The 24,032-nt window shown below is 39.8% G+C and overlaps 1 protein-coding gene across 1 annotated transcript; it reads left to right on the plus strand.

Annotated features, from left to right (window-relative positions):
- The first annotated feature begins 10,929 nt into the window (after window positions 1-10,929).
- On the plus strand, window positions 10,930-17,235 carry LOC147862328 (uncharacterized). The gene is made up of 11 exons (XM_087322206.1): window positions 10,930-11,090; window positions 12,395-12,495; window positions 12,584-12,707; window positions 12,796-13,014; window positions 13,155-13,290; window positions 13,503-14,251; window positions 14,366-14,441; window positions 15,894-15,955; window positions 16,049-16,155; window positions 16,246-16,333; window positions 16,416-17,235. The coding sequence occupies exons 1-11, from the start codon at window positions 10,974-10,976 to the stop codon at window positions 16,776-16,778; spliced, it is 2,142 nt and encodes a 713-aa protein (XP_087178332.1). The 5' UTR covers window positions 10,930-10,973; the 3' UTR covers window positions 16,779-17,235.
- Window positions 17,236-24,032: the final 6,797 nt, after the last annotated feature.

Here is a 24,032-nt window from a genome sequence, read left to right on the forward strand (position 1 = left end):
CTCAAATAATGACTTCTCCCTTTGGTTGGCCTTTTTGTTCTTTGACCCTGTAGGGCGACCTCGCTTCCTAGTCACCACCACTGGATTGGAGAGAGACTGTAGTGGTGCCTGACTTGCTTCATCCAATCGTGTCATGAGAACAGCAACTTGGTCATCGTCAGTTTCATACAATCTTTGCTCGATGTTCCTCATCAAACGCTTTCTAGGAGACAAACATGGCTCAGCTATAGCGGCGCGTTTCAACCATTGAACACGCAATCAAGTGCCATTGACGGTGAATATCTTCAATATGGAATCTTTCATTTCTTTGGATGCATCTCAAAATGTCATGACAACATGGGACGCCAAAACTTGATCGAAACAACCCCGTACATTCATCACCATAATTGTTGTCAATAACTTTCTTGTACTGCTCCAGTAACTTGTCTAATGCGTGTTTGGATATCTTCTTTACTAGCTGCCTCATGAACTCGAGTGCATGTCGATGTGCCTGTGTAGACTTGTCAGTGTTAAGAGTCTATTACTAATCAATAGACCAAATCAAGTAAAAAGGAAGAAAATAGATTGGATAGAAGAACCCGTTCCACCCGACCACCCCCGAGCTATGATCTAGACATAGCCAACCTACCACCGACGTCCCATACCGCCGGATATTAGGATGACTAATACCTTGGAAGAGATAAACACGATCGTCGAGACGAAAGCCTAGCCCGCACCACCGGTGTCTACGACAGCAGCCTTCCGACGTGATGATCTCTATGAGGGTAGCTAAGCCTCATATTTATACCTTTTCCTAGGCCCCTTGAATAGATGTGCCTTTCTAAAAGGCTCTCTATTCATTGGTTGTCTAAATCATGATAGTGCATGCACATATCATTCATTCTATCCAATCATTAGTCCCCTTTTTAATAATAGTGAACATACCCTTCACTAATGTAAATATTAGTGACCTACCCTCACCAACGTTATGTGTACATAACATACTCCCCTACTTCAAAAGATTGCACTCTTGCAATATAAAGTGAGGAAATTGTGCCTTAAGCGAATGCTCGCATTCCCATGTGGCATCATCAATAGGTTTATCCATCCATTTGATCTTGAATAGCCGAATCTCTTTAGAACGTAAACGTTTAGTACGAGAATCAAGAATTCGTTCAGGAACATGAGGTTTGTAAGAAAAATCCTCTAATGTTACAAGATCTTGGATTGTGATGGTGTTATCACCAGAGCCTAAAAATGGTTTTAGACGACTGACGTGAAAAACAGGATGAATACCAACGTTACGAGGTAAGGCAAGGTGATAAGCAGATGACCCAACTCGCTTAAGGATTTCAAATGGGCCACAATATCGTGGGGCTAACTTAGCGCACTTGCCCGTAGATAATGACGTAGAATCAGTCGGGACACGCAAAAAAAACTTTTTGACCAATAGTAAATGCACGAGGACGTCTATCCTGATCAGCATAAAATCGAGCACGATCTTGAGCTGTCTTGACATTTTCTTTGGCAATATGCAACATTTGGTTCATGTCTTGCAAAAAATTGTGTGTACTGTCTAATGTATCACGATGAATCGTGACATCAACTGGGGCACGTGGCTGAAAACCATACATCAACATAAAAGGACTATATCCAGTGGATGTATGTTTAGAGCTATTATAGGCAAATTCTAAGATAGGAAGGTATTGCTCCCACTTAGAAGGGGTTTTTGCTACATAAGCTCGAAGCATGTCCTCAATAATTTGATTAACTCGTTCAGTTTGTCCATCAGACTGAGGATGATCTGCGGAACCCATGCTCAACGTAGTTTCTAGTTTCTTAAAGACCTGAGTCCAAAAGTCACTAGTAAACTTGGAATCTCGATCACTAACAATATCCATCGGTAATCCATAAAAACGAAATAACTCATCAACAAATTGATAAGCCAACTGTTGAGCGGTTACCGTGGTTTTTGTAGGAATAAATCTAGCTAATTTTGTTAGCCTGTCAACGACAACCCATATGGCATCATGACCCTTCTGTGGACGAGGTAAACTAACAATAAAATCCATCGAGATACTTTCCCATTTATTGTTGGGAATATCTAAGGGATGTAAAAGACCAGCAGCTTTAAGTCGTTCCGACTTATTAATCTGACATTGTAAGCATTGAGCTACGTATTTATGCACGTCAGAGCGCATCTTAGGCCAGAAAAAAGTACACGAGATGAGAACGAGTGTGCGTTGTATTCCAGGATGACCAGCAGATGGTGCATCATGACATTCATGAAAAATTTTCTGTTTAACATTTGGTAAATCTGGAACACAGACCTTTCCACTACGGTAGAGCAAACCGTTTGTAATGTGAAAGGTCGCCTTCGAGGGTAGGGTGCTAGTATCGGCATCTAAACCAGATTCGGCTTTCGTCCAGTATTTTGAGAAATAACTGTCATCAAGGTATTTCCCTCGAAGGTGATCTAAAAGATCAGATTTTATTTCCGTGAAGCTAAGCATGTTAACTTCTTTAATGCGACTAAGAGCATCAGCAACGGTGTTCATAGAACCCTTGCGATATCGTATGGAAAAATCAAAATCTTGCATAAGGTCAGCCCAACGGCCTTTACGACCAACAAGATCGGGCTGGTCACAAAAATACTTTAATGATTGATGGTCTGTTGTAACCACAAATTTATTTCCATAGAGATAGTGCCTCCATGTTTTAAGTGCGTGTATCACCGCAAACAACTCTTTCTCTTGAACCGAATACCGAGATTGAGCAGCATCAAGCTTCTTACTTTCAAAAGCAATAGGGTGACCACCTTGATAAAGAACGGCACCAATAGCATAATCACTAGCATCGGTTTCAATTGAGAAAGGCTTAGAAGGGTCTGGTAATAGAAGAGTGGGAGCCTGACACACATGCTCCTTGAGTGTCTCAAATGATTTGTCAAGTTGTTCATTCCATGAAATTGGTTTGACAGACTTACGTGGATGACCTTTTAAAAGGTCAGTTAATGGCGTAGTCAATTTGGAATAGTTACGAATTGATTTTCGTAAAAATCCAACAAACCCTAAGAATGATCTAAGTTCACGAATATTACGAGGAATGGGCCAAAGTTTAACCTTTTCAATACGAGAAGGTTCAATTTCAACGCCATTTTCTGTAATTAAATGACCTAGGTACACAATAGATTTTTAGAAGAAGTCACATTTTGAATGTTTTGCATAGAAAGAGTTGTCACGCAACTTTCGCAAAACAAATCGAACATGTTGAACATGATCTTGCAAGGTACGGCTATATATCAAAATATCATCCAAGAAGACGACAACAAAATCACCGAGTTGATCTCGGAAAACATCATTCATCGCTTGTTGCAATGTGGCTGGAGCATTAGTCAACCCAAACGGCATGACTAAAAACTCATAATGGCCATAGCGCGTACGAAAAGCGGTTTTAGGAATATCATCCTCGGCGATGCGAATCTGATGATAACCAGTTCGTAAGTCAATTTTCGTAAAATATCGAGCCCCGTGCAAACGATCAATCAAATCATCGGCACGAGGTAATGGATATGCATTCTTAATTGTCATTTTATTCAAACGGCGATAATTGATACACATTCGCCACGAACCTTCCTTCTTCTTGACTAATAGAACTGGCGCACCCCAAGGTGATTTACTATACCTAATGTGGCCCATACTCAAGTATTCCTTAAGTTGTTTAGCGATCTCATCCTCTTCTAATCGACTAAGTCGGTAAGGTGGAATGCTCACAGGAGCAGCCCCAGGGATGAGTTCAATTTGATGGTCCACATTACGTTTAGGTGGTAAAGTAAGCGGTAATTTAGTAGGAAACACATCTTGAAAATCCTCTAAAATAGAGTCGAGTAATCGTTGCTCAAAATGTGGTAATTGTGTGGCATCAATATTAAAATAATAAAATTGAACCGCAGGATCAATTACACACGAATAAATTAATGAACTAGAATACTCACTTAAAGATTTAGAAGACACAAGTGAATGAGAAGGAAGTTTGGAACATTGAATAAAATGTTTACAATTATTAAGTTCAAATGTGATTGAGTGATTAACCCAATCAATGGACAAAGAAGGGTTTTTATTAAAAAACCAAGGATATCCTAAAATGACATCTGCGGATTGTAATTTCATAACATGAAAGTCAAGCTTCTCCAAATAAGTATCTATTTGAATTGGCAGTTGACAAACAATGCCACTGATGTATTGAACGTTTCCATTTGCCATGTGAACTTGATAGATATGATCACTTGCGTTTATGTGGAGCTCCCTTTGCTGCACAAAGTGATTATTAAGAAAATTGTGAGAACTACCGGAATCAAACAAGAAATGTGCTTGTGTTCCATTGATATATCCGACTGCTCGGAGTAAATCATTAGGTCCAAGTAAATGTGAAGGAAAAGTGCATTCACATAAACTTAAGTGATTGGTATGAACTTCAACAATATCAAAAGACTCACCTGTGTGACTCGTAGATTTGTCTTGAGGAGGGGTGTTCATTGACTTCCTCTCAAGACGACGACAGGTATCCTTTGTGTGGCCCCGCTTCTTGCAATATGCACAGAAGAGGTTCGGTTTCTTTGAGTGGCGGTCAAGAGTGTCACTGGATTGCTTACGTTTCCCAATGAACTTGACATTCGGAGTTTTGGCGAACTCAGGTTTATTGTGGTCTTTCTTGGAAGTCCTATGGTATCGCAACACAATGTTGACGGCTTCCTCGAAAGTTGTGGGGTCCTTGTCATGGACAATCCAATGATAATCCCCATTGGGAATACCATTCAAAAAACAAGCGACAAACCATTTCTCACCCGTAAGTCCCGATTTTTGGATCTGGGTCCGAGCGTGATGCACATAATCCTCGAGAGAGGTAAATGGCTTACTAGACAATGTGAGCAAGTGTTGCGCTTGTTCGGTTTGAGAAGGTGGCTGCAAGAATTGTTTCTTAAAAACATCAACGAAACCTTCCCAAGTTGTGGGTAAGTTTTTTTTTGCGGTCCTTAGGCCACGCCACCAAGCAGCAGCTCGGCCACCTAACTCACGACCGACATAACCAATTTTTACTGCATCGGGCTTGGGATTAAGCTCAAAGTGAGACTCCCAACGACCAAGCCAAGTGCTAATAGCCTCCTCGGTTCTTTCTTTCTTATCTCCCTTGAAAGGCGTGACTACGAAGGAAGGTTCACCTTCTTTCTTGGACTCAATAGTTAATTCTTGGAATTTCTTTTCCAATGCCATATTGGCCTGTCTCATTTCGGCCAATTGATTCAAGGTAGTAGTGAGCAATTGCTCAATAGTGATCTCAGCTTGTGTGCGAGATGCGGATTGGGGTTGAGAGGTCTCATTTGGAGAGATCGTTCCAACTGCGTTCAAAACTTGTTCCATGATGCACGCTGTGGGTATGCAATAAAATAAGGAGGTTCAGAAAATACACAAGCAAAATGAATGCTTGAAATTTTGATTGAAAGAACTTTATCCAAGAAAGTATCTCATGTCTTTACCCCTCTAGACATATGAGATGTGATTCGAGATCCGATAACTATGGTAACACTATGGTGTTTTAAAAACCATGGGGGAAAACATAGCTAAGATGTATTTCTCGGATCTCTATCTTGAGTAATCATGGCGGCTCCCCGAGGCTCAACCATGGTTCTTACATCAATGAAATTTCCTAGATAGCCTTATATTAATGCCAACCCATCATGTATTATATGGTCGAGAAAGTGTATTACGTGAAAAAACAAGTGCACTCACAAGTAATATTCTAGTCTTGTGAGCAATAAGCAAACGTGATGATAAAATGATCAAATAAGGCACTACTCATAAGAGTTAAGTAGTGACGAAAACAAGGGTAAAAAAAAAGAACCCATGTGTTACCTACGAAAAAAACAATGTCACAAATAAATGGGAAGTGCGAGGTATGCACATATACATCCTAATATGAGTGTTATAACTTGCACAATTGTGACATAAGCCACAAATTGATACAAGTGATGACGGTGTTGTGCGCAAAGATGTAATACTCAAATCCATGAGTAAAACATCAATAAGGGAACTCATATGGTTTTACTCGTTTTCTAAGGCTTGATGATAAGAGTTAAACCTAGATGACCCGTTGAAAAAAAAAAAAAATCGTTCAACAAGCCACTCCATACGAAAAAATAGTCTACACGTAAAGGTTACATTAAAATAAACGATGTAAATACTTTATACATGAAAAGGAAGTGGAAAAAGGAGAGTTAATTGTGGGCGGGTAAATAATAATTACTAGAAAATCATATAAGTGAAACAATACTTATGAAATTAAAATTTAATTAGAATAATCAACAATTAGGTGTATGGAATCAAACATGCCCTAAGATACGAAACCCTAGGGTAGTTGACATGCACCTCCTCAAGACCACCACATATCCCTAGAATCGGCCAAGTAATGGCTAATTAAAGAGGAAAGTGGCATATGTAAGCTACATATACCTTGTCAAGGCCACATCATCCCTTAGAATCGGCCAATTGATGGCTAATTAAAAAGGAAAGTGTCATATGTAAGCTACATATACCTTGTCAAGGCCACAACATCCCATAGAATCGGCCAATTGATAGCTTAATAGAGAGTAGAGTGGCATAGGTAGGCAACATACACCTCGTCAAGGCCACATCATCCCTTAGAATCGGCCAAGTGATGGCTCAATAGAGGGGAAGAGTGGTATACTCAACATCATATGCAAAACGGCCATGAGATAAGCGTGTGCGATTAGAGCAAACACGCTCGACCCAATGCACAAGAATAATTATTATCGTAAGAGTTCAAGAGAGGAGAGAGTGGGATATATATCGCAATATGCAAAAGGCCATGAGTTGAGCGTGTGCGATTAGTGCAAACACGCTCGGCACGATGCATAATAATAAGTAAAATCGTAGCGTAGTAGGAGGTAGAAAGAAAGAGAATAAAACGTAATACCAATTTGATTCAACCATAAAGAACGCATAATAGAAAAAGAGAAGAGATCAAAAAAGAAGAATACCGGGTTTAGAGTGTTGTTTTGATCCTGAGAAGAGCATGACGAGCCTTGTTAGATCCCCCTCGCTCACACGCAAAAAACATCAAAACAACAAAAAAATTGTTAGTAAAAGCTTTGATACCACTGTTAAGAGTCTATTACTAATCAATAGACCAAATCAAGTAAAAAGGAAGAAAATAGATTGGATAGAAGAACCCGTTCCACCCGACCACCCCCGAGCTATGATCTAGACATAGCCAACCTACCACCGACGTCCCATACCGCCGGATATTAGGATGACTAATACCTTGGAAGAGATAAACACGATCGTCGAGACGAAAGCCTAGCCCGCACCACCGGTGTCTACGACAGCAGCCTTCCGACGTGATGATCTCTATGAGGGTAGCTAAGCCTCATATTTATACCTTTTCCTAGGCCCCTTGAATAGATGTGCCTTTCTAAAAGGCTCTCTATTCATTGGTTGTCTAAATCATGATAGTGCATGCACATATCATTCATTCTATCCAATCATTAGTCCCCTTTTTAATAATAGTGAACATACCCTTCACTAATGTAAATATTAGTGACCTACCCTCACCAACGTTATGTGTACATAACAGTCAGACTCCATTTTGGTGTTCAATTCTGTCAACTATGTGTCAAGTAGTCAACAAATTTTCTTGAATACAATGAGCAGATCGTTATTTACAATGCCTAAAACCTTCTTGATGACATAATGGTTGCCTTCACCGCGAGAGGTGCTGGTCATTCCAACGTGGGGGAAGCGACCAATCCAATAACATACAATCTTGTCTTTGTGAATCAGCCAAGTCTCATACACATACAACACCGGCGCATCATGACTTGGTCGCCATTTCGATCGAGTCGTGGCCCAGTTAGCCTCAAAATCTAGCTCGTTGGAAGAGTATAGAAGCTAGTTCCTGTCGTCCATATAAGCGTTTGTGTTGTCGGTGCTTGCAAACTTCATCGTTGCATAGGCCATAACGTTTTTGTTGACATGCCAGATGCAAAGCAAATTCTTTGTAGAAGGGAACACGATAGCAATTGCAGTCATCAAGGCAAGTTCTCGATCAATTACAACTATTGATGGCTTTGTCACAAATCCGAATGATTGCAATGCCCAAACATACATGGGTTCAGTCTCGTTGCATATGAACGCAAATCCAACATTGAACGTGCTATTTGTGGCCGTAAATCCAACGATGTTGAGCAACGGCATGCCAAATCTATTCGTTTTGAAGGTGCAGTCCATGACAAATACCACATTGAACCGTCTGGCAAGATTTGCCGACTTCTGATGAGAAAAGAAAAGGCCACTAATTGCGCCGTTCGAGTTCACCTTGACATTGAAGATAAAGTCGCCAGTGGAGATCTCATCATACATCGCTTGAATTGGCGAGTGCCCGTCAAGAAACTCGACTCTTGCAACCACTTTTTCGTTGTAGGTTTCTTTGCTGGTGGTCCATTGATTTCCGGAAGCCACACTAGTTCCAACATTCGCCATGTCTCGAACAATGGCTTTTTCTGTTTCAGTTGGTCTACAAGCCATCGATATACCACCGAGATTGTCAGAAATAGGATGGTTGTGCACAATACTGCCTTTTTAATAGTCTACAGTCCCATTTTCTTCGAGAAGTTTGCTCTAACGAAGAATGGGCAATCCATTACACGAGTCCCCGTTTGTCTTTTGCGAGTATTGTCAGTTAAGCCTAGAGGGTTGCAATATTTTCCCCCATAGTAGCACTTGAAAGTGACTTTTCTATTGTCACTATGCTTATCCACTACAATGATGATACCCTGAGCACGGAAATGGTCCTTGATAAAACTGATCAAAGCCCCTCTCTCAGTGAGGGTTCTTTCGATAATTGAAGTTGAAGACGGTTGGGGGGGGGGGGGGGGGAGCCAAAATGGTGTGATAGCTATGCTCAGATGAGAACTGACGTGAGAACTACCAGAAATTTGGGGGGGGGGGGGAGGGGGAGCCAAAATGGGGGATTAGTTGTGCTGACACGAGAACTATCAGAAAATGGGTTGCGGCCAAAATGGCGTGATAGCTATGCTCAGATGAGAACTGACGAGAGAACTACCAGAAAATTGGGGGGCAAAATGGAGGGGATGGCTATGCTGAGGTACGAGGTGAGAGCTATCAGAGAATGTTTTCTTCTTTTTTTTTGGGGGGGGGGGCAAATAGCGCATTCCTATATATATAGGAGGTAAAGGAGCTCACATAAAAGGGTCGCTTTAGAGAGAGTCGAAGAATTTAGATAGAGGAGATTAACAAGACACCCCCCTCCCCCAAACAAATGGACAATCCAATGCTCCAAAACATTTATTTTTTATGGACTCGTTCTTGATTGATGTTTTTGAAAGAAAAGAGAAGGGAGCATGGTCAATGACATTGTCCGTTTAATGCTTAATCGAGTAGGAAGAGTGGGGGTTAGCAACACAATTAGTAATTTACTAAATTGAGCACCTATTTCATCGAATCCAAGAAAAAAAGTCATATTGATCAATTCATTACAATCTTAACAAATCAAATTGATTGATACGAGTAAATGTTTTGTTTCAATAATCCGAGGGCAACTTCGGTGGTAGCAACAACCTTTTACAAAAAAAACGAAAGCTTGTATCCCCTCAATATGCTAAATTGAATGATAGAATGTTGTGTGAAAATACGAAGGGGGATTTTGGGAGATTGATGGGAGAACACTTGGGCAAGGGACATTAATATATCTCATGACTTTTGTGCCAATGATCAGATTGTTGTTATGCAACTGCCCATGCTTGTTTTCTTAGTCCAATCACACAACCACAAAATTGGATTTCAAGCCATTGTATTGAAACTGCATATCACATGATACCGATTTAGGCAAGACCATGTGGAATTTGAACAAGATGGAGCGACTTGACCAATTGTGCATTTTCAAGGACCCGAAACCAAATGTGTAGTAGTGGAAGGAATAACAGTAGCAACAACAACAATCGTAAGGAATCAAGAATGGCTTAGCTAAAGCATGAACTGAACCGTTTAATAGTTTTTTAACGGTTTGGTTTAGTTAAGGCTCAAGCTTCCTTAACAAGTTTGAGCGCGGTTTGGGATGGCTCAATCCGAACCAAACCGAAAGGGGCCAAATTGGTCAAGGCATAAATCATCTTGGCAAAACCAGTTTAGCAACTGATTCGGTTCAAGTTTGGAAATTCCCAAACTGGTTTGGTTTGGACAAGGTGAAACCGATTAAGCCAGGGGCCAAAACTGAACCATTGCAGATTCCTAGTAGTGGTGGTAGTAGTAGTAGTACGTAAAATTCGTGTTCGTCTAGCATAACATTCGGTTTCCTACGTTGGAAAACGAATGCCAATGTTATTCAAACATTCTTGTTTTTTTTCCCATTTTTTGTTTTGTTTTAGTTTTTCATTTTTTAGGCTTATTTACCTCATAATAAATAGTTAATCAAAAAGTATGGTATTTATCATTCTTTAAGGGTGTTGTTCGTACGCGAATAATTGAAACATGCGCGAATGCGAATACACGTATGGTACGTATGGTTCAAACTTCATACGATGAAGTCTCAGTACTACTAGTAAGTAGGAGAGGGGTATTTTGGGAAATTCCATGAAATGATGAGGAAGAAGGAAGGGGTATGTGGGCGAATTTGGGGAAAATGGCACCTCGAATGATTGATTCATGGAGATGGAGATGGAGGGGTATGTGGGCGAATTTGCATAAACTCTCTCTCTCTCTCTCTCTCTCTCTCTCTCTCTCTGTCTGCCTGCCTCAGGCCTGCCTCTTTTCTATGAACTGCACAAGCTTTCGCCATCGCCATCGCCATCGCCATCGCAGGAAGACAGTAACAAAAATTGAAGGAATGACGAACGAGTGATCGACCACAGACGCGGATCCTCCTTCCCCTCCTCCTCCTCCTCCTCCTCCTCTTCTTTTGCGATGAATCGAACAACATTTTCCCTGGACACTGCAAGCCCCATGGCTTCTTCTCTGCAGAAAGCCATCGTCGCCAAGCTCTCAGAGTTTATGGGAGACTACACGGACGACATCCTTGCGGTATTGGTTTACTACTACTATTATTGTTATTATAAATCTATTCCTTTTCATTTCATCTCTTTTCTCCGTGCATTCCATTGATCTGCGACTTCCTAGATATATTGCATATGCATCTTCTTCTCTGCATATTTCTTTTCGCCTTCTTTTAGTCTGACTATTTATTCGATCCTGTGAAATCCTCGATGTAATCCATATAAGTGAATCTGTCAAAAATATGTCAGGGTTCATTCTCTCTTGCACTTGCCCTTGTTCTTGTTCGCCTTCTTGCAATTTCTTTTCTTTTTCTGAAGATATTATATAAGTGAATCTGTAGAATGTATGATAGGGTCACTCTCTCTATGCGTATCTATTTCATTCTTCTCCCTTTCCTTCTTTTTTGATCTGAGAAACCCTAGGCATAAAGATTATTTTGTGAGTGAAAGATGTTAATGAGAAAATGTTATTTCTTTCTTCCTTCCGCTTCTTCTCTTCCCTCACTCTGTCTTTTCTTTGCTTTTCTTTTATGTGTTAAACCCTGGATACAATGCACATATAAGTGAATCTGTTGAATAAATGATACTATTTCCATCTCTCTTCGATTCCTCTTCTTTCCTGTGTTTGGTCTGTGAAACCCTAGATATAATGCTCTTTATAGAAGTGAGCCTGTAGGGACGATGATATGGAGAAACGCGGAAGTGAATCTGTTGAATAGATGATAGTATTTCTATCTCTCTTCGATTCTTCTTCTTTCCTGTATTTGGTCCGTGAAGCCGTAAATGCAAAGCACATATATGTAGAAAATATGACAAGGACAGCAAAGCATTTCATTCTTTCCCTCTCTTTCTCTGCTGGTGCACATGTGGAATTTGGTGATGCAGAAACAAGGAAAATTTGATTTTGGTTTTATTAATGGATTCCTCTGTGAAAGAGAATGAAGAAAATTCTGATTTTAGTTTGATCAATGAAATTCTCTACAATTGAGAAAGAGTGAAGTATCAGAATTTAACTTTATTGATGGAGAAAGAAGGGAGATTGGAGTTAGTTTTATGATGGATTTCTCCTCAATATAGGTTGTTTTGTGGTTATGATTGGCAAAAAGTTTCTCTAGTTATGCCAACGTCCTATTTTCATTGTACAAAGGAGCTTCCTTAACACGATGACTTCTGGAGTCCTCTAGAATTTTGGCAGATGAGGGCTCAGAACAAATTTTTTACTGCTTTGGAAGGGGATATCTACTTTGTGTGGTATTTACAAATGCATCAAAGGAGGATGTCTTTGTTTTTGCAAGTATGTTGTACAACAATAATATATATATTTTTCTGTAGCAATACATATTGGTTCTTGTGGCACACGGAAAACAAAAGTCTCAAGCTATCAAGGACCTTGAAGCTTTTCTTGGCGATCGAAGTGAAGATTTCGTTTCCTGGTATCAAGCTTTGCTTTTGGTGAACTTGATTTGCAACATTGTTACTTTTCGCTTTTCTAAACTCAGATGTTTTGTGTACTCTGGGCAGGCTTTGGGACTATTTGTATACCAATAACTTGAATGATTCTGTCTTAAAAGTAGGAATGAGCAAGATGGAGCCAGTTTCAACAGAAAGAGGGAAGGTTATGGTAAAAGAAGCCCATGGTACTCAGGTATGCTGTATCTATTCTAGTTATGAATATTTAGGAACAACTTGTATCAAGTGTGTTTGACGTATATCTATGTGGAGCCTCTTACTAGCATGAAAAACAAATGCCAATCGAAGATTCGAAATTGAGTGCAAAAGCTCTGCCAGATGCGGATGCCCTCCCTACTGAGGAAGGCATAGAGCATGGAAGGGATAAAGTCATAGCTGATGATAGGAGCAGGAGTCATCATCCACCAAAGCGCTCACGTTCACCCCATCATTGCCGAACTCACAAAGAGAAAACTGCACCTGAAGTGGAGCATCATCATAAGGTCGTCTATCCTACTATCAAAGAGAAAGCCTTTCGATTAAGAATAACATCTACAAGTATACCAGATCAAAATTCTAAAGAAGAGCTCTTCGCTGATACCCTAGTTCTAATTTAGGGTCACAATACATTGTGCATATGCAGAGGCATTTACCCCCCCCGAGGGTGAATGCTACCCGCCGACTATTACAATCCGCGGTACGAGATGCAGTTGCACCAGCTCCAGGTTATACAAAGTGTGGTTCTAAAAGATTGCGGTCGGTCATATCAACTGAAATTGGTGAGAGATGTCTATTATGGAGCACATAATTGTTAAATACTTCTTTTTTCTACTCCTAGAGGATACTGATTGGTCTTTTTTTACTGAGGCTTCTTGTGCATTCATATCTGCACTTTGCTACTGCTCGCCTGTCACAAATGTGATTGCCTGATATAAAAACTATTATTTTGGGTACACCTAACTGTTGTCTTAATTCAAGTACAATGTTACAGAGAGTGCAGAAACATTGGAAGACACAAATAAGAAACAAACATGTGAAGATATAGCAAGGATTGATGATATTAGGCAAGCAGAAGTAGTTATCCCACACATATCAGAGGATGTGCATGCAGTTGCTCCAGAAAAAGATATGACTGCACCAGGGACTCATGGGCAAGGTAGTGTGTGGGATAGGTTAGGCAAAACAACTCAAGACAGGGGGCAAGCATTTGATAACGGAAAGAATTATCGTACATTAACCAAAATTGAGAACAGTAAGTTCATAGGTACAAATCTGAGCATTGATTCTGACAGGGTACAGAAGAGAATAAGTTCAAGAATGCAAGAAAGGTTAATTGCTCCTTCAAAAGTAAGGCAGAATGAGCACATAAGTGAACAAAAAACCCGTTTGGCTAGTACAAATGGGTTGCATGAGGGCCACTATTCTGTAAATAAAGGAACTGACTCAAACTATCTAAATCGTAAGGAACCTGCTCAACAATTGGGAGAAGTGGATCAATTAGAGGATATAAAATCTGCAGTTTCCAGTAAAATATCTGACCCAGGGTTATCTTATCCTTCTCAAAAGATTGCAAAGATCGTTGTCAGTGTAAATGCTCCAAAATCTGAGTCATGTGAAGCTTTGGATGATAAATTGGCTGTAATCCAGGATACTATGGACCACACTTTGAGAGCTTCAGCTTCTGGGCATGTACATGCTGAAGCCGCAATACAGCAGGGAGCCCGAAGTGATAGTCAAAAGGTGAATCCTGTATAGAAAAAATGGTAGTTAGATTATCATGACTGACATTAATATCATCTGCTCTTAATCCCAGTTCACTTTGCTAAGATTGTGTACATTTTAATTGTCAAGCAGGATATCCTGGAATTAAAGGATCGGATACACCGAGTTCAATTGGAAATGACCAAGCTGCGTGCAAAGCACCCACAAGGTATTTTAAGATGATTTCCTTTCTGTATACTAGGTGAGAGTTGATCATGCCGATTTATTCTAGACACTCAACTCATCCCTGATTGTAACATGCATGCTGACCAGAAAACTCAAATGTAAGATCTTGGTATAGGTACAAAATTCACTTCAAAGCTCTACTAATAGAAAATGATCCTGATTGTGACATGTCTGCTGACCAGAAACTCAAATAATGTGGTGTAAGCACAAAATTCACTTGAAAACCAAAAAGATGCATCAGTGATGCACATGGACAACACCCATGCTTGGAATGCACCTAGTGGGGACATGTGACTGGAAAAAGATATTAGTTGCACAATGCCTGGATATGAGGATCCTTGATTGGTGTTGGGAACAGTTTTGAAAATTTAACTCGCTATGTAATGTGGTGTCAGCAGAAAATTTGCACAAGTCTCTTTAAACAACTCCAGATCTTGATCCTTTCAGAAGTCCAATTTCTCTGGTCCTTGAATTTGGCCTATATGGAAGAACCATATGCAGAAAACCAAATTCCCCTTATGTCACTTGAGTGATTTTCAATCTTTGGATTGTGACTATGGCTTCCATTTGCTTTTCCACAAGTCAATTCCCAATTTAAGGAACTGCACAAAAGAACTCCGCAGATTGGATCTTTTGTGGGCAGATTTCTGTGAATCTCCCAAGGTATTTGACTGTCATTTTTACGAGCCAGTTTTGTAGGTTGACACTTTTTGTTCGAATTCACACATGTTCCCTTAACTGATTAGTGTTGGCTGGTGTGGTCATCTTGCATATTTTCCAGCCTACTCTTCTCATCACTACAATGTTGATTTGGTGGTGTCCTCTGAGGAATCCACCCACCCTTGAAATCATTCTTATTTAGTTTGGCATCTTCACCAAAGTCTTAGGCCACATGTTGACAATGTTATCTGAAATGCCTTTTTAAGAAACAGTATATAGCACATTAAAAAGAGGTTTGTTTCTGCGATGACAGTTTCCCTTTTGCTTATTACTTGTTTCTATTCAACATGTTTTCCATTCTCCTTTATTTTCCTTTGCTACTTAACAGTATATAGCACATAAAAAGAGGTTTGTTTCTTCAATGGCAGTCTCCCTTTTTCTTGTTACTTCGTTTCTATTCAACATGTTCTCCATTCTCCTTTATTTTCCTTTGCTGCTTGTGTGTGCATGTTAACCTTGTGGCAGGGCTCTGCTTTGATCCCTTGCAGTCCGGCAAGTTTGTCTTCACCCTGAACCTAAATTTACCCATACCCAGAATTTGAGATTTTGTGCTATAAGCTATCCTGGTAGGTTTCATTTCGCTGTGCAAGTCAATCCAGCATGTTAGTTCTTTGGCTTCATTTCTGTTCCATATTTATGCGTAACTTTCAATTAACTCTTTTTGTTAAAGACACTAAAATTCCAACTAAGGTTTCAGATAATTGTCATTGTTTAGGTTCCGACCCAGCTCATAAAGCGCAAGAAGGTCCAAATAGGCCAACTGTGTTTGTCACAAATGTAAGTGGTGCTCTAGCAAATGAGAGCTATCAGAGTGTAATTTCAGAGAACCAAGCATCCAAACTGTGAATCATACTTTTATTTTGAACACAGATTCATTTTGCTGCAAGCAAGGAGCTGGTCATGGCACACTTTTCTCAGTGTGGGGATGTAGCAAATATAGTTATGCTGATGGATGGAGTATCAGGACAACCGAAAGGGTCAGCCAAAATTTAGTCTTTGAAAATTTCAGTCTCATGTTGCAAATGGTTCACTGCCTAAACATTTCTTGTAATCGATATTCATTTTAGTTCTGCATATATCGAGTTCCGTACACAAGGCGCTGCTGAGAAGGCGTTGTCTCTAAATGAAACATCGTTTTACTCCAGAATTTTAAAGGTGAAGCATTTGATTGTCTATCATGTTGAAGGATATTCGATGGTAAACAAAAGTCCAATGATACTACATTATTTTCTTTCAGGTTGTGCGGAAGGATATGGAAGAGACATCTTCTGTCACTACCACTACAACACAGCATTCCAACTCTGTTATGCTGCGAACTGCAAGGGGTAGGTTTTTTGGGGGCTCATCTTCTACTTTCTCAAAATTTACTCACTATGGCAGCCCCACAAAGCTGCAATGGAGACGCGAAGGCACAGCAGGATTAGTAACTTCTCCCCAAGTGATTGGAAAGAAGCAAAATCAAAATCCAATTTCAAAGAACTTCAATCGTTCGTTCTCATACACAAGGAGTGTTCCAACAACAGCAACTTCTGAAATGCTGAAAGGGAGTTCTCAAGTTTGTATCCTTGCAGATCAAGTTAAAACAGAAGAAAAAGCATGAGCAAGGCCAAACAAACAACATTTGTATATGGTAGGATTTTTTCCTGTAGAGGTCAGGTAGTTGTAGCTTTTCTGAAAGTCGTGCATTAGCTGATGCATCAATAAAATCTTGACTACCCTGTATTGTATCTTTGCAAATGAAAGGTTTGACACTCCCGAATGAAGATATTGACTTGTTCATTTGTAAAATTTTGTTGACAACACCTGCAAGAGGGTATATATACCAAATGGACACCTTTGAATGCATGGCCCAAACTGTTATCATTATCTGAGGCTTGCTAATTGGAGATCACCGAATTTCAACATGCTGTAATAGCTAACTTTGTGATTTGAATAGATCTGATTGTGTTCTGATCTCCTAGTTGCAAGATTTTTGCCTAGAATCCAGAATAGCTATCAAATGTGCAGGACTTTTATGTAACTTTATGCAATGGTTATGGACAGCTCTTTTTTCATGAGTAAGGTTTATATATTAAAAATATGGTAGAGTTTATCTCTCTTTTGTTATACATGAGATGTGCATTGTGATATCTTTCATATTTACACTGTTTGATTCACTTGCATTTTGTAGTATGCAGATAGTTGTTCATTGTAGAACGATGTGCACATGTGGAAATCATTGTTCACCATATACCCTCACTATGCCTCATCCCATACATCGTAGTTATGTACTTCATGCATGTAAAGCCATCTCAAGGATCATTATCATGGATCTATAGGAAACAGGAAAGCATTAAATTTCATCTCAGTACAGATAACCCGAAGTCCAATTTTGTAATCGTTGATTGTCTCATAGGCTGATTTGGCCTCTAGTTGTCTCATGTGTATATTTCTATGAATCTGCTCCATTGCGTAGTCTTGTGTATGTTCTTCAAAAAGAGTAATGCAGGATTGGTTCATGAAGAATGGGATGAACTGTAGAAAGTGGAGGGTAAGGTTTGTTAGATGTTTCTTTATGTTGTGCTTCACTATGTAGGCATATATTGGATATCTTGTTCATAGACCTTGTCACAAGGGTTTTATTTTATTATGACATTATTTTGAATGTATTGCAGGAAATTAGTTTGATGGAGAATAACACCAGTTATTGTGAATTGAGTGCATATGCATAAATAGTTTTATGAAATTCTAATTGTTCCAAGCACAAACAATATATAGATGGGATCTTTCTATGCATTATGCAATCATGAACATTATGGAATCAACTAAACTTTCGTACTAACTTTCCCTCTCAGTGTGCAAATCACTTGGAACTTGTGAATATACTTGAAACGTTTTGGTAGCCATGTTAATGCATCTTTGTTTTCAATGATTGTGTTGCTTATGATGATATGCAGAACGTCAGAAATATATTGAAATCCTACACAAGTAATTCTTTACATAGATTTATAACATATATGTCATGTTTCTTTCAAATAAGATTTGTAGTATCACATTCGTGGCAACTCTCATCCTCCCAAAGAACCTACATCACCGTCATGTTTACAAACATCTCATTGATTCATGTCATATGTCCTCATATGAATTTGATCGTAACAAATGTTAAAACATACATACCACTAGAACCAATAAAAAAGTAGAAAATAAAATAACATCGATGTAATTCTTCGTGAATATCTTCATTTCATTCTGTAGTTTTGCATGTCTTGGAAACTTATGAAAAAAGTTAACCAAACACATTTCCTAACAAGTGGCACCAAATGTCAAGTTAATTAACAATCTAACCTACTTAATGTATGACATGACTTTACCTCGTCAATTCAATGTTACATGGATTAGGTGGGCCAACGTTGAAGAGAGCATGTCAACCAATCTCAAGGATGCCAATGGGCCCACTCGGCAGACCATCTTTGTAATCATGCCCTTAAACTCAATTAAACAATGAAGAACACCCTATGGAAAAGACTAAAAACCTAAGATTTAAGCCATGGTAAAAAATGTGAGCTGTAGCTTAACAAAACCTAAGGTTGGTGCTATGGAAACAATGACAACTAAGGCTTTAAGAGGGAGGGGGAGAAAGACGAAAGCTCGAACCAAAGATGATTAAGCGAAGGAGTAAAATGCATATAATTTTTCCTTTGTACTTCTTTTAAATTTTAGTATTTGCATCTTTGTTACATGGCATTATCTTAAGTTTTGTGTGGGTCTCCTCATTCTAGTTACCTTGGGCCAACATTAGTGTCACATGACAAGGTTTTCAACATCAAGTGACCCATAGATTCTTTACACAACATCCTGAAATGCAACTAAAACTCGAGAAAGACAATTACAATTGGCTTTATTCAAGTTTTTCAAAGGCGATTATAGAAATCATGTACCAAAAACAAATTATAAGAGGATATTAATCCTAGGAACAAGAGGTTATAGCCAAAATGATAGAGATTGTGCTCATTTTAACTTTACAAGAGGATAAAATAATGAGCATGATTATATTGTAGTTCCTTTCCTGAAAAGCCCGCTCTAAAATTTTGCATTCGGTCTTTCAGATTTGTTATTTAGAACTTTCATCTCCATTTGAGCCTTTATTATACAAGGCTATTCGAGAACCATTACATGGAACAAAAAGTATCGATCTATGGACACATCTCATCACCATAATATTTGAGCAAGCTCCAATTAGTTCTCGAGTTGCTTTAGTTTTTATTCGGATTTTTATCCACACATGATTGGCACTGATCGGACATTGTCCCTTGTGGTAGAATTCAATACCAATGCTATTGAACTAAATATTCGTTGATATCCACAAGTTTTGATCAAGGTCTTTGTCATAGCTCTAATGGTTGTCCATATAATCTCCTTCAACCTCTAACCCTTTCTTTCGTGGAAACATTCATTGGCTTTATACCTTCCTCACTCAAATGTCTTTTCCTTCATGAGGCCAATGGTAAGCTCATGGAACTCCTATGCAATACCCAAGTCTTCCCTTACCACGAACTCAACATGCTTGATCCTGACACACAACTTATATGTTGGCTTGATTTTCCCTCCTCATCCCTTCCCTATGTGGTATCCCAATATGCCTCTTACCTCCATTTCTTCCTACGTTTCTCATGCTTCAATTCCACTTTGGAAAGAAAATGATACCACATGGACGAAGAAAACTACCTCAATTGTCTTTTGTATGCCTCTTTGTTGCATCTCCTTATTATCTACCTTAAGGAGCACTTTCACATCAGGGTTCTCCAAATGTGTTAACATCTTGACAATCAAGTTGTGATGTTTGTCCCCAAAACAAAATTACAACTTGAGGAAATGAACACAAATCTTAGAATAAGAGAATTAGAGTTGGCCCAAATTCAAGGACTTTGAACGGAATGATAAAATTCCTCAACCTAGAAGATAATAGAATGTTAACCCTTGAAATAAAAGGTTGTAGCCATGATTCTAGAATTAGCAATCCATATTCTACAAGAGGATAGAATGACTAGGAGAAATATGAATTGACATTGAAATAGATCATCTTTGGTCGATAAAGATGATTAGTAGATTATAAATTGATGTTGAAAGAGATAATCTTTGGTCGAGAAAGATGATTAGTACAATGTGAATTGACGTTGAAAGAGAGAACTTTTTGTTAGAGCACTGACTCTTTTTTACACCGACAAGGCTAATCCCGAAGGGTAGCTCATTGATATGGTGGTCCTTGACCTCACAATGATGAGATAAATTAATGTAGTTCTAATTGAACTTTAAAAAGACCAACAAAGATTGGATGACAAAAATAGTTTCAAGATAATGATGTATTTTTAAACACTTTAATCAAGAGTATTATTGTTCCTGGATTTTCCTTTTTTTTCAAAGTGATGAAGACTAAGCAAATGTGATCTCATTCTTCTGGTTTGTATCCAAGCTAAAGTTATGCCTTTGTCCCAATAAAGATCAAGCTTTCGTCCTCTTTTAGAGAGTCATCTGCATGAACTTTGACACTTTTTGGCAATCTAGTTGACTCGAGGCCTACAAAAGTACACTCTAGGGTTCAAAAATTGAATATAAAAACATCTCTCTTTTTTCCCTTTTGCAAATAGTGGAAATGACAATTTTTGTCCCATGTAAACAACATCAATAAGAGATCAAAGATGTTAGGAATATGTCCCTCCTATGGGAGTAGCCGATTGATCGGGCCGAATGCCGATAGTCAAAGACATGGAGAGTCGACTTGGGGAGTCAACAGTAGGAGAGTCCAAGTCGAAGACACAACCAACTAGTCGGGCCGATCGGATGGTCGAAGATAAGGCCGACTAATCGATCTGTCGGCTGAATAACTACTATTGTTATAATAGGAATGATAGTAGCAATAACTACATTTGTAAATAACCCATATAGTGTATAAGTATAAATACACTTAGGGAAAATAGAGATTGTAAGTAGAATAGAATAGTTGTGAGCCTCTCTAGTAGAGCGCGATAGAGAAGGGAGAGTGTGTGAGTGTGAGTGAGTGACGCCATAGCTGTGTGAGCTTCGACATCAAGAGCACCGTGAAGCTGTTACTCTCTGTGGCAAGAGAGTGTTGTAATCTCATCGTCTTGTATATCCATTGTATAGTGAAGATCTGTTCTCCTATTGTTTTTCCCCGTTTAGGGTTTCCACGTAAAACTGTGTATTCTGTGTATTTGGTGTCTTTCAGTTTTTTTTCCGCGATATTGTCAATTACATAGTTGTTCTTTCTTAGAATAAAAGGGACTGAAACCCTGCAAACTGGTATCAGAGCATCGAGGTTGAAGATGGAAGGAGGTGTGAGCGGCTTCCCAAGCATGATAGTTCTAAACTCTCAGAACTATGCGGATTGGAAGATAAAGATGGAGGACCTTCTTATAGTGAAAGACTTGTACGAGCCAATTGACAGAGCAAAAATACCCACGGGGGTATTAGAGTCGGAATGGAAGCTTCTTAACAGAAAGGCGATGGATACCATCCGACAGTGCGTCCATGTAAGTGTCCTCCAACATGTGACGAACGATACAAATGCCTACGAGATGTGGCAGAAGCTATCGTGCTTATATGAGGGGAAGAAAGCCCTAAACAAAACATCTTTGATGAGAAAGATTGTGAGGCGAAAATACAAGGACGAGGAAAGCATAGTCGAACAAGTAAGCACATTTATGGGGTATGTGAACCAACTTGCGACAACTAAGTTTCCCCTTGAAGATGCAATGCATGCCATCCTGCTATTGGGCACCTTGCCGGACAACTGGGAGAATCTAGTGGTGACTCTCAGTACCTCGTGTCAGGAAGAGAACTTGTCTCTACAAGTGGTAAAAACAAGCATCTTGAACGAGGGGACGAGAAGGAAGGACAAGAGTGTCCTGGTCTAGTTGAAGTCAAATCTGACTCAACTTTTCGGCAGAGAAGTCCACCAAGGAGAGAAAAGTCCCATGCCAGATCCAAGTCTAGAGGTAAGCTAACATGCTTTTATTGTGGAAAGCTTGGACACTTTAAGAAGGATTGCCGAAGGACAAGAGCGTGGGAAATAATGTCGAACCCAGGAAGATTCTTGAAGAAAAGGGCACATCAGCCGTAGCTACAAGTGTAGAGGAAATTTTGTTCATTTGTGAGCAGGCAAGCACAAATCTTGCAAGTGAAGAGTGCACTTGGGTAATCGACTCGGGTGCATCATTTCACATAACTCCGTCGAGAGAGTGTTTTTCGACTTACATAGCCGGGGATCATGGTTGTGTAAAGATGGGAGATTATGGAGAGTGCAAGATAGCCGACATTGGAAGCGTGTGCCTGACAACATCGACTGGTTGTTGATTGATTCTGAGGGAAGGTCGACAAGTCCCCGATATAAGATTGAATCTGATATCGACTGGAAGTTTGAATGACGAAGGCTACAATGGTAGCTTCCGAAACGACAAGTGAAAGTTTTGTTGTGGCAACCTCATAGTGGTAAGAGCACATAAAGAAGGCACACTGTATATGATGCATGCCCGGCTGTGCAAGTCGGAGGTGAATGTGGCAGCCGACTCGAGTGGAGAGTTATGGCATAAGAGGCTTGACCACGTGAGTGAAAAAGGAATGCACATCCTGGCCGACTAGGAGCTTCTCCTAGAAGAGAAAGGAGTAAACTTGGAGAAGTGTGTCGACTACTTAGTCGGAAAGCAGAACAGGGTAGCATTCCACACAAGACAACCAAGAAGAAGAGAGGTTGCATTGGAACTAGTGCACGTAGATGTGTGCTATGTAGATGCTCCATCACATTGAGGTGGACAGTACTTCGTGACATTTATTGACGACCATAGTCGGAAGACGTGGGTCTTCGTACAGACGACAAAGGATCAGGTACTGTCAATGTTCAAGGAGTTCCAGGAAAGGACCGAACGAGAGTCGGGTCGGAAACTGAAGGCTGCCCGAACCGACAATGGTGGCGAATATAAAGGGCAGTTTGAGGAATACTGTAAGCCACAAGGTATTCGAATCAAATATATTGTACCAAAGACCCCTGAGTTGATAAAAGATGTCTTCGACCGACACTTGAGGGTGTTTGGATGTTTAGTATATATGCATGTGGCTAAGGATCAGAGGTCGAAGCTCGACAGTAAGTCGAAACCATGCATAGTCATGGGATACTCGAAGGACGAGTTCAGCTATAGGCTGTGGGACCTAGTCGACAAGAAGGTAGTGAGGAGTCGGGATGTAGTCTTCTTGGAAGACAAGACAATAGAGGACTGGAAGCAACAGAAGTATGAATCAACTTCCCAATCTACTCCCACTACTACCGACTTAAGGAGAAGTGAACTGACACAGTCGGCTGTTTGGAGATAGCCAGTCGGCACAACTGAATCCGAGTCGGTGGACTCAGAGCAACTGACAAATACAAATGAGTCAGAGTCGGCAGATCTATTGAAGTCGCTCAAGGACTACGAGTTGGAATCGACTAAACCCCAATGACCGATCGGCACATATGAATCCGAGCTAAGAGTAGAGTCGACAGAGACATCCAAACTTGAGTCGACAACGAGTGGAAGGAGATACCCACTCAGAGAAAGGAGATCATTGATGGCATATGCCAGTCAATACATCCTCTTGACTGATGATGGTGAGCCGGAGTGCTATGAAGAATCCATAGCTAATGAGCATAAGGAGAAATGACTGAGCGCGATGCAAGATGAAATGAACTCCTTGCATGAGAACTACACCTATGACCTGGTAGAACTACAAAAAGGTAAAAGAGCACTTAGAAACAAATGGGTCTACAAGGTGAAGACTGGAGAAGTCGACAACACACCCAGATTTAAAGCCTGCATTGTGATGAAGG

This window comes from Azolla caroliniana, unplaced genomic scaffold (assembly GCF_043228905.1).
Source record: "Azolla caroliniana isolate FFs.n. ecotype wild unplaced genomic scaffold, voAzoCaro1.0.p SCAF_7, whole genome shotgun sequence".
Lineage (NCBI taxonomy): Eukaryota > Viridiplantae > Streptophyta > Polypodiopsida > Salviniales > Salviniaceae > Azolla > Azolla caroliniana.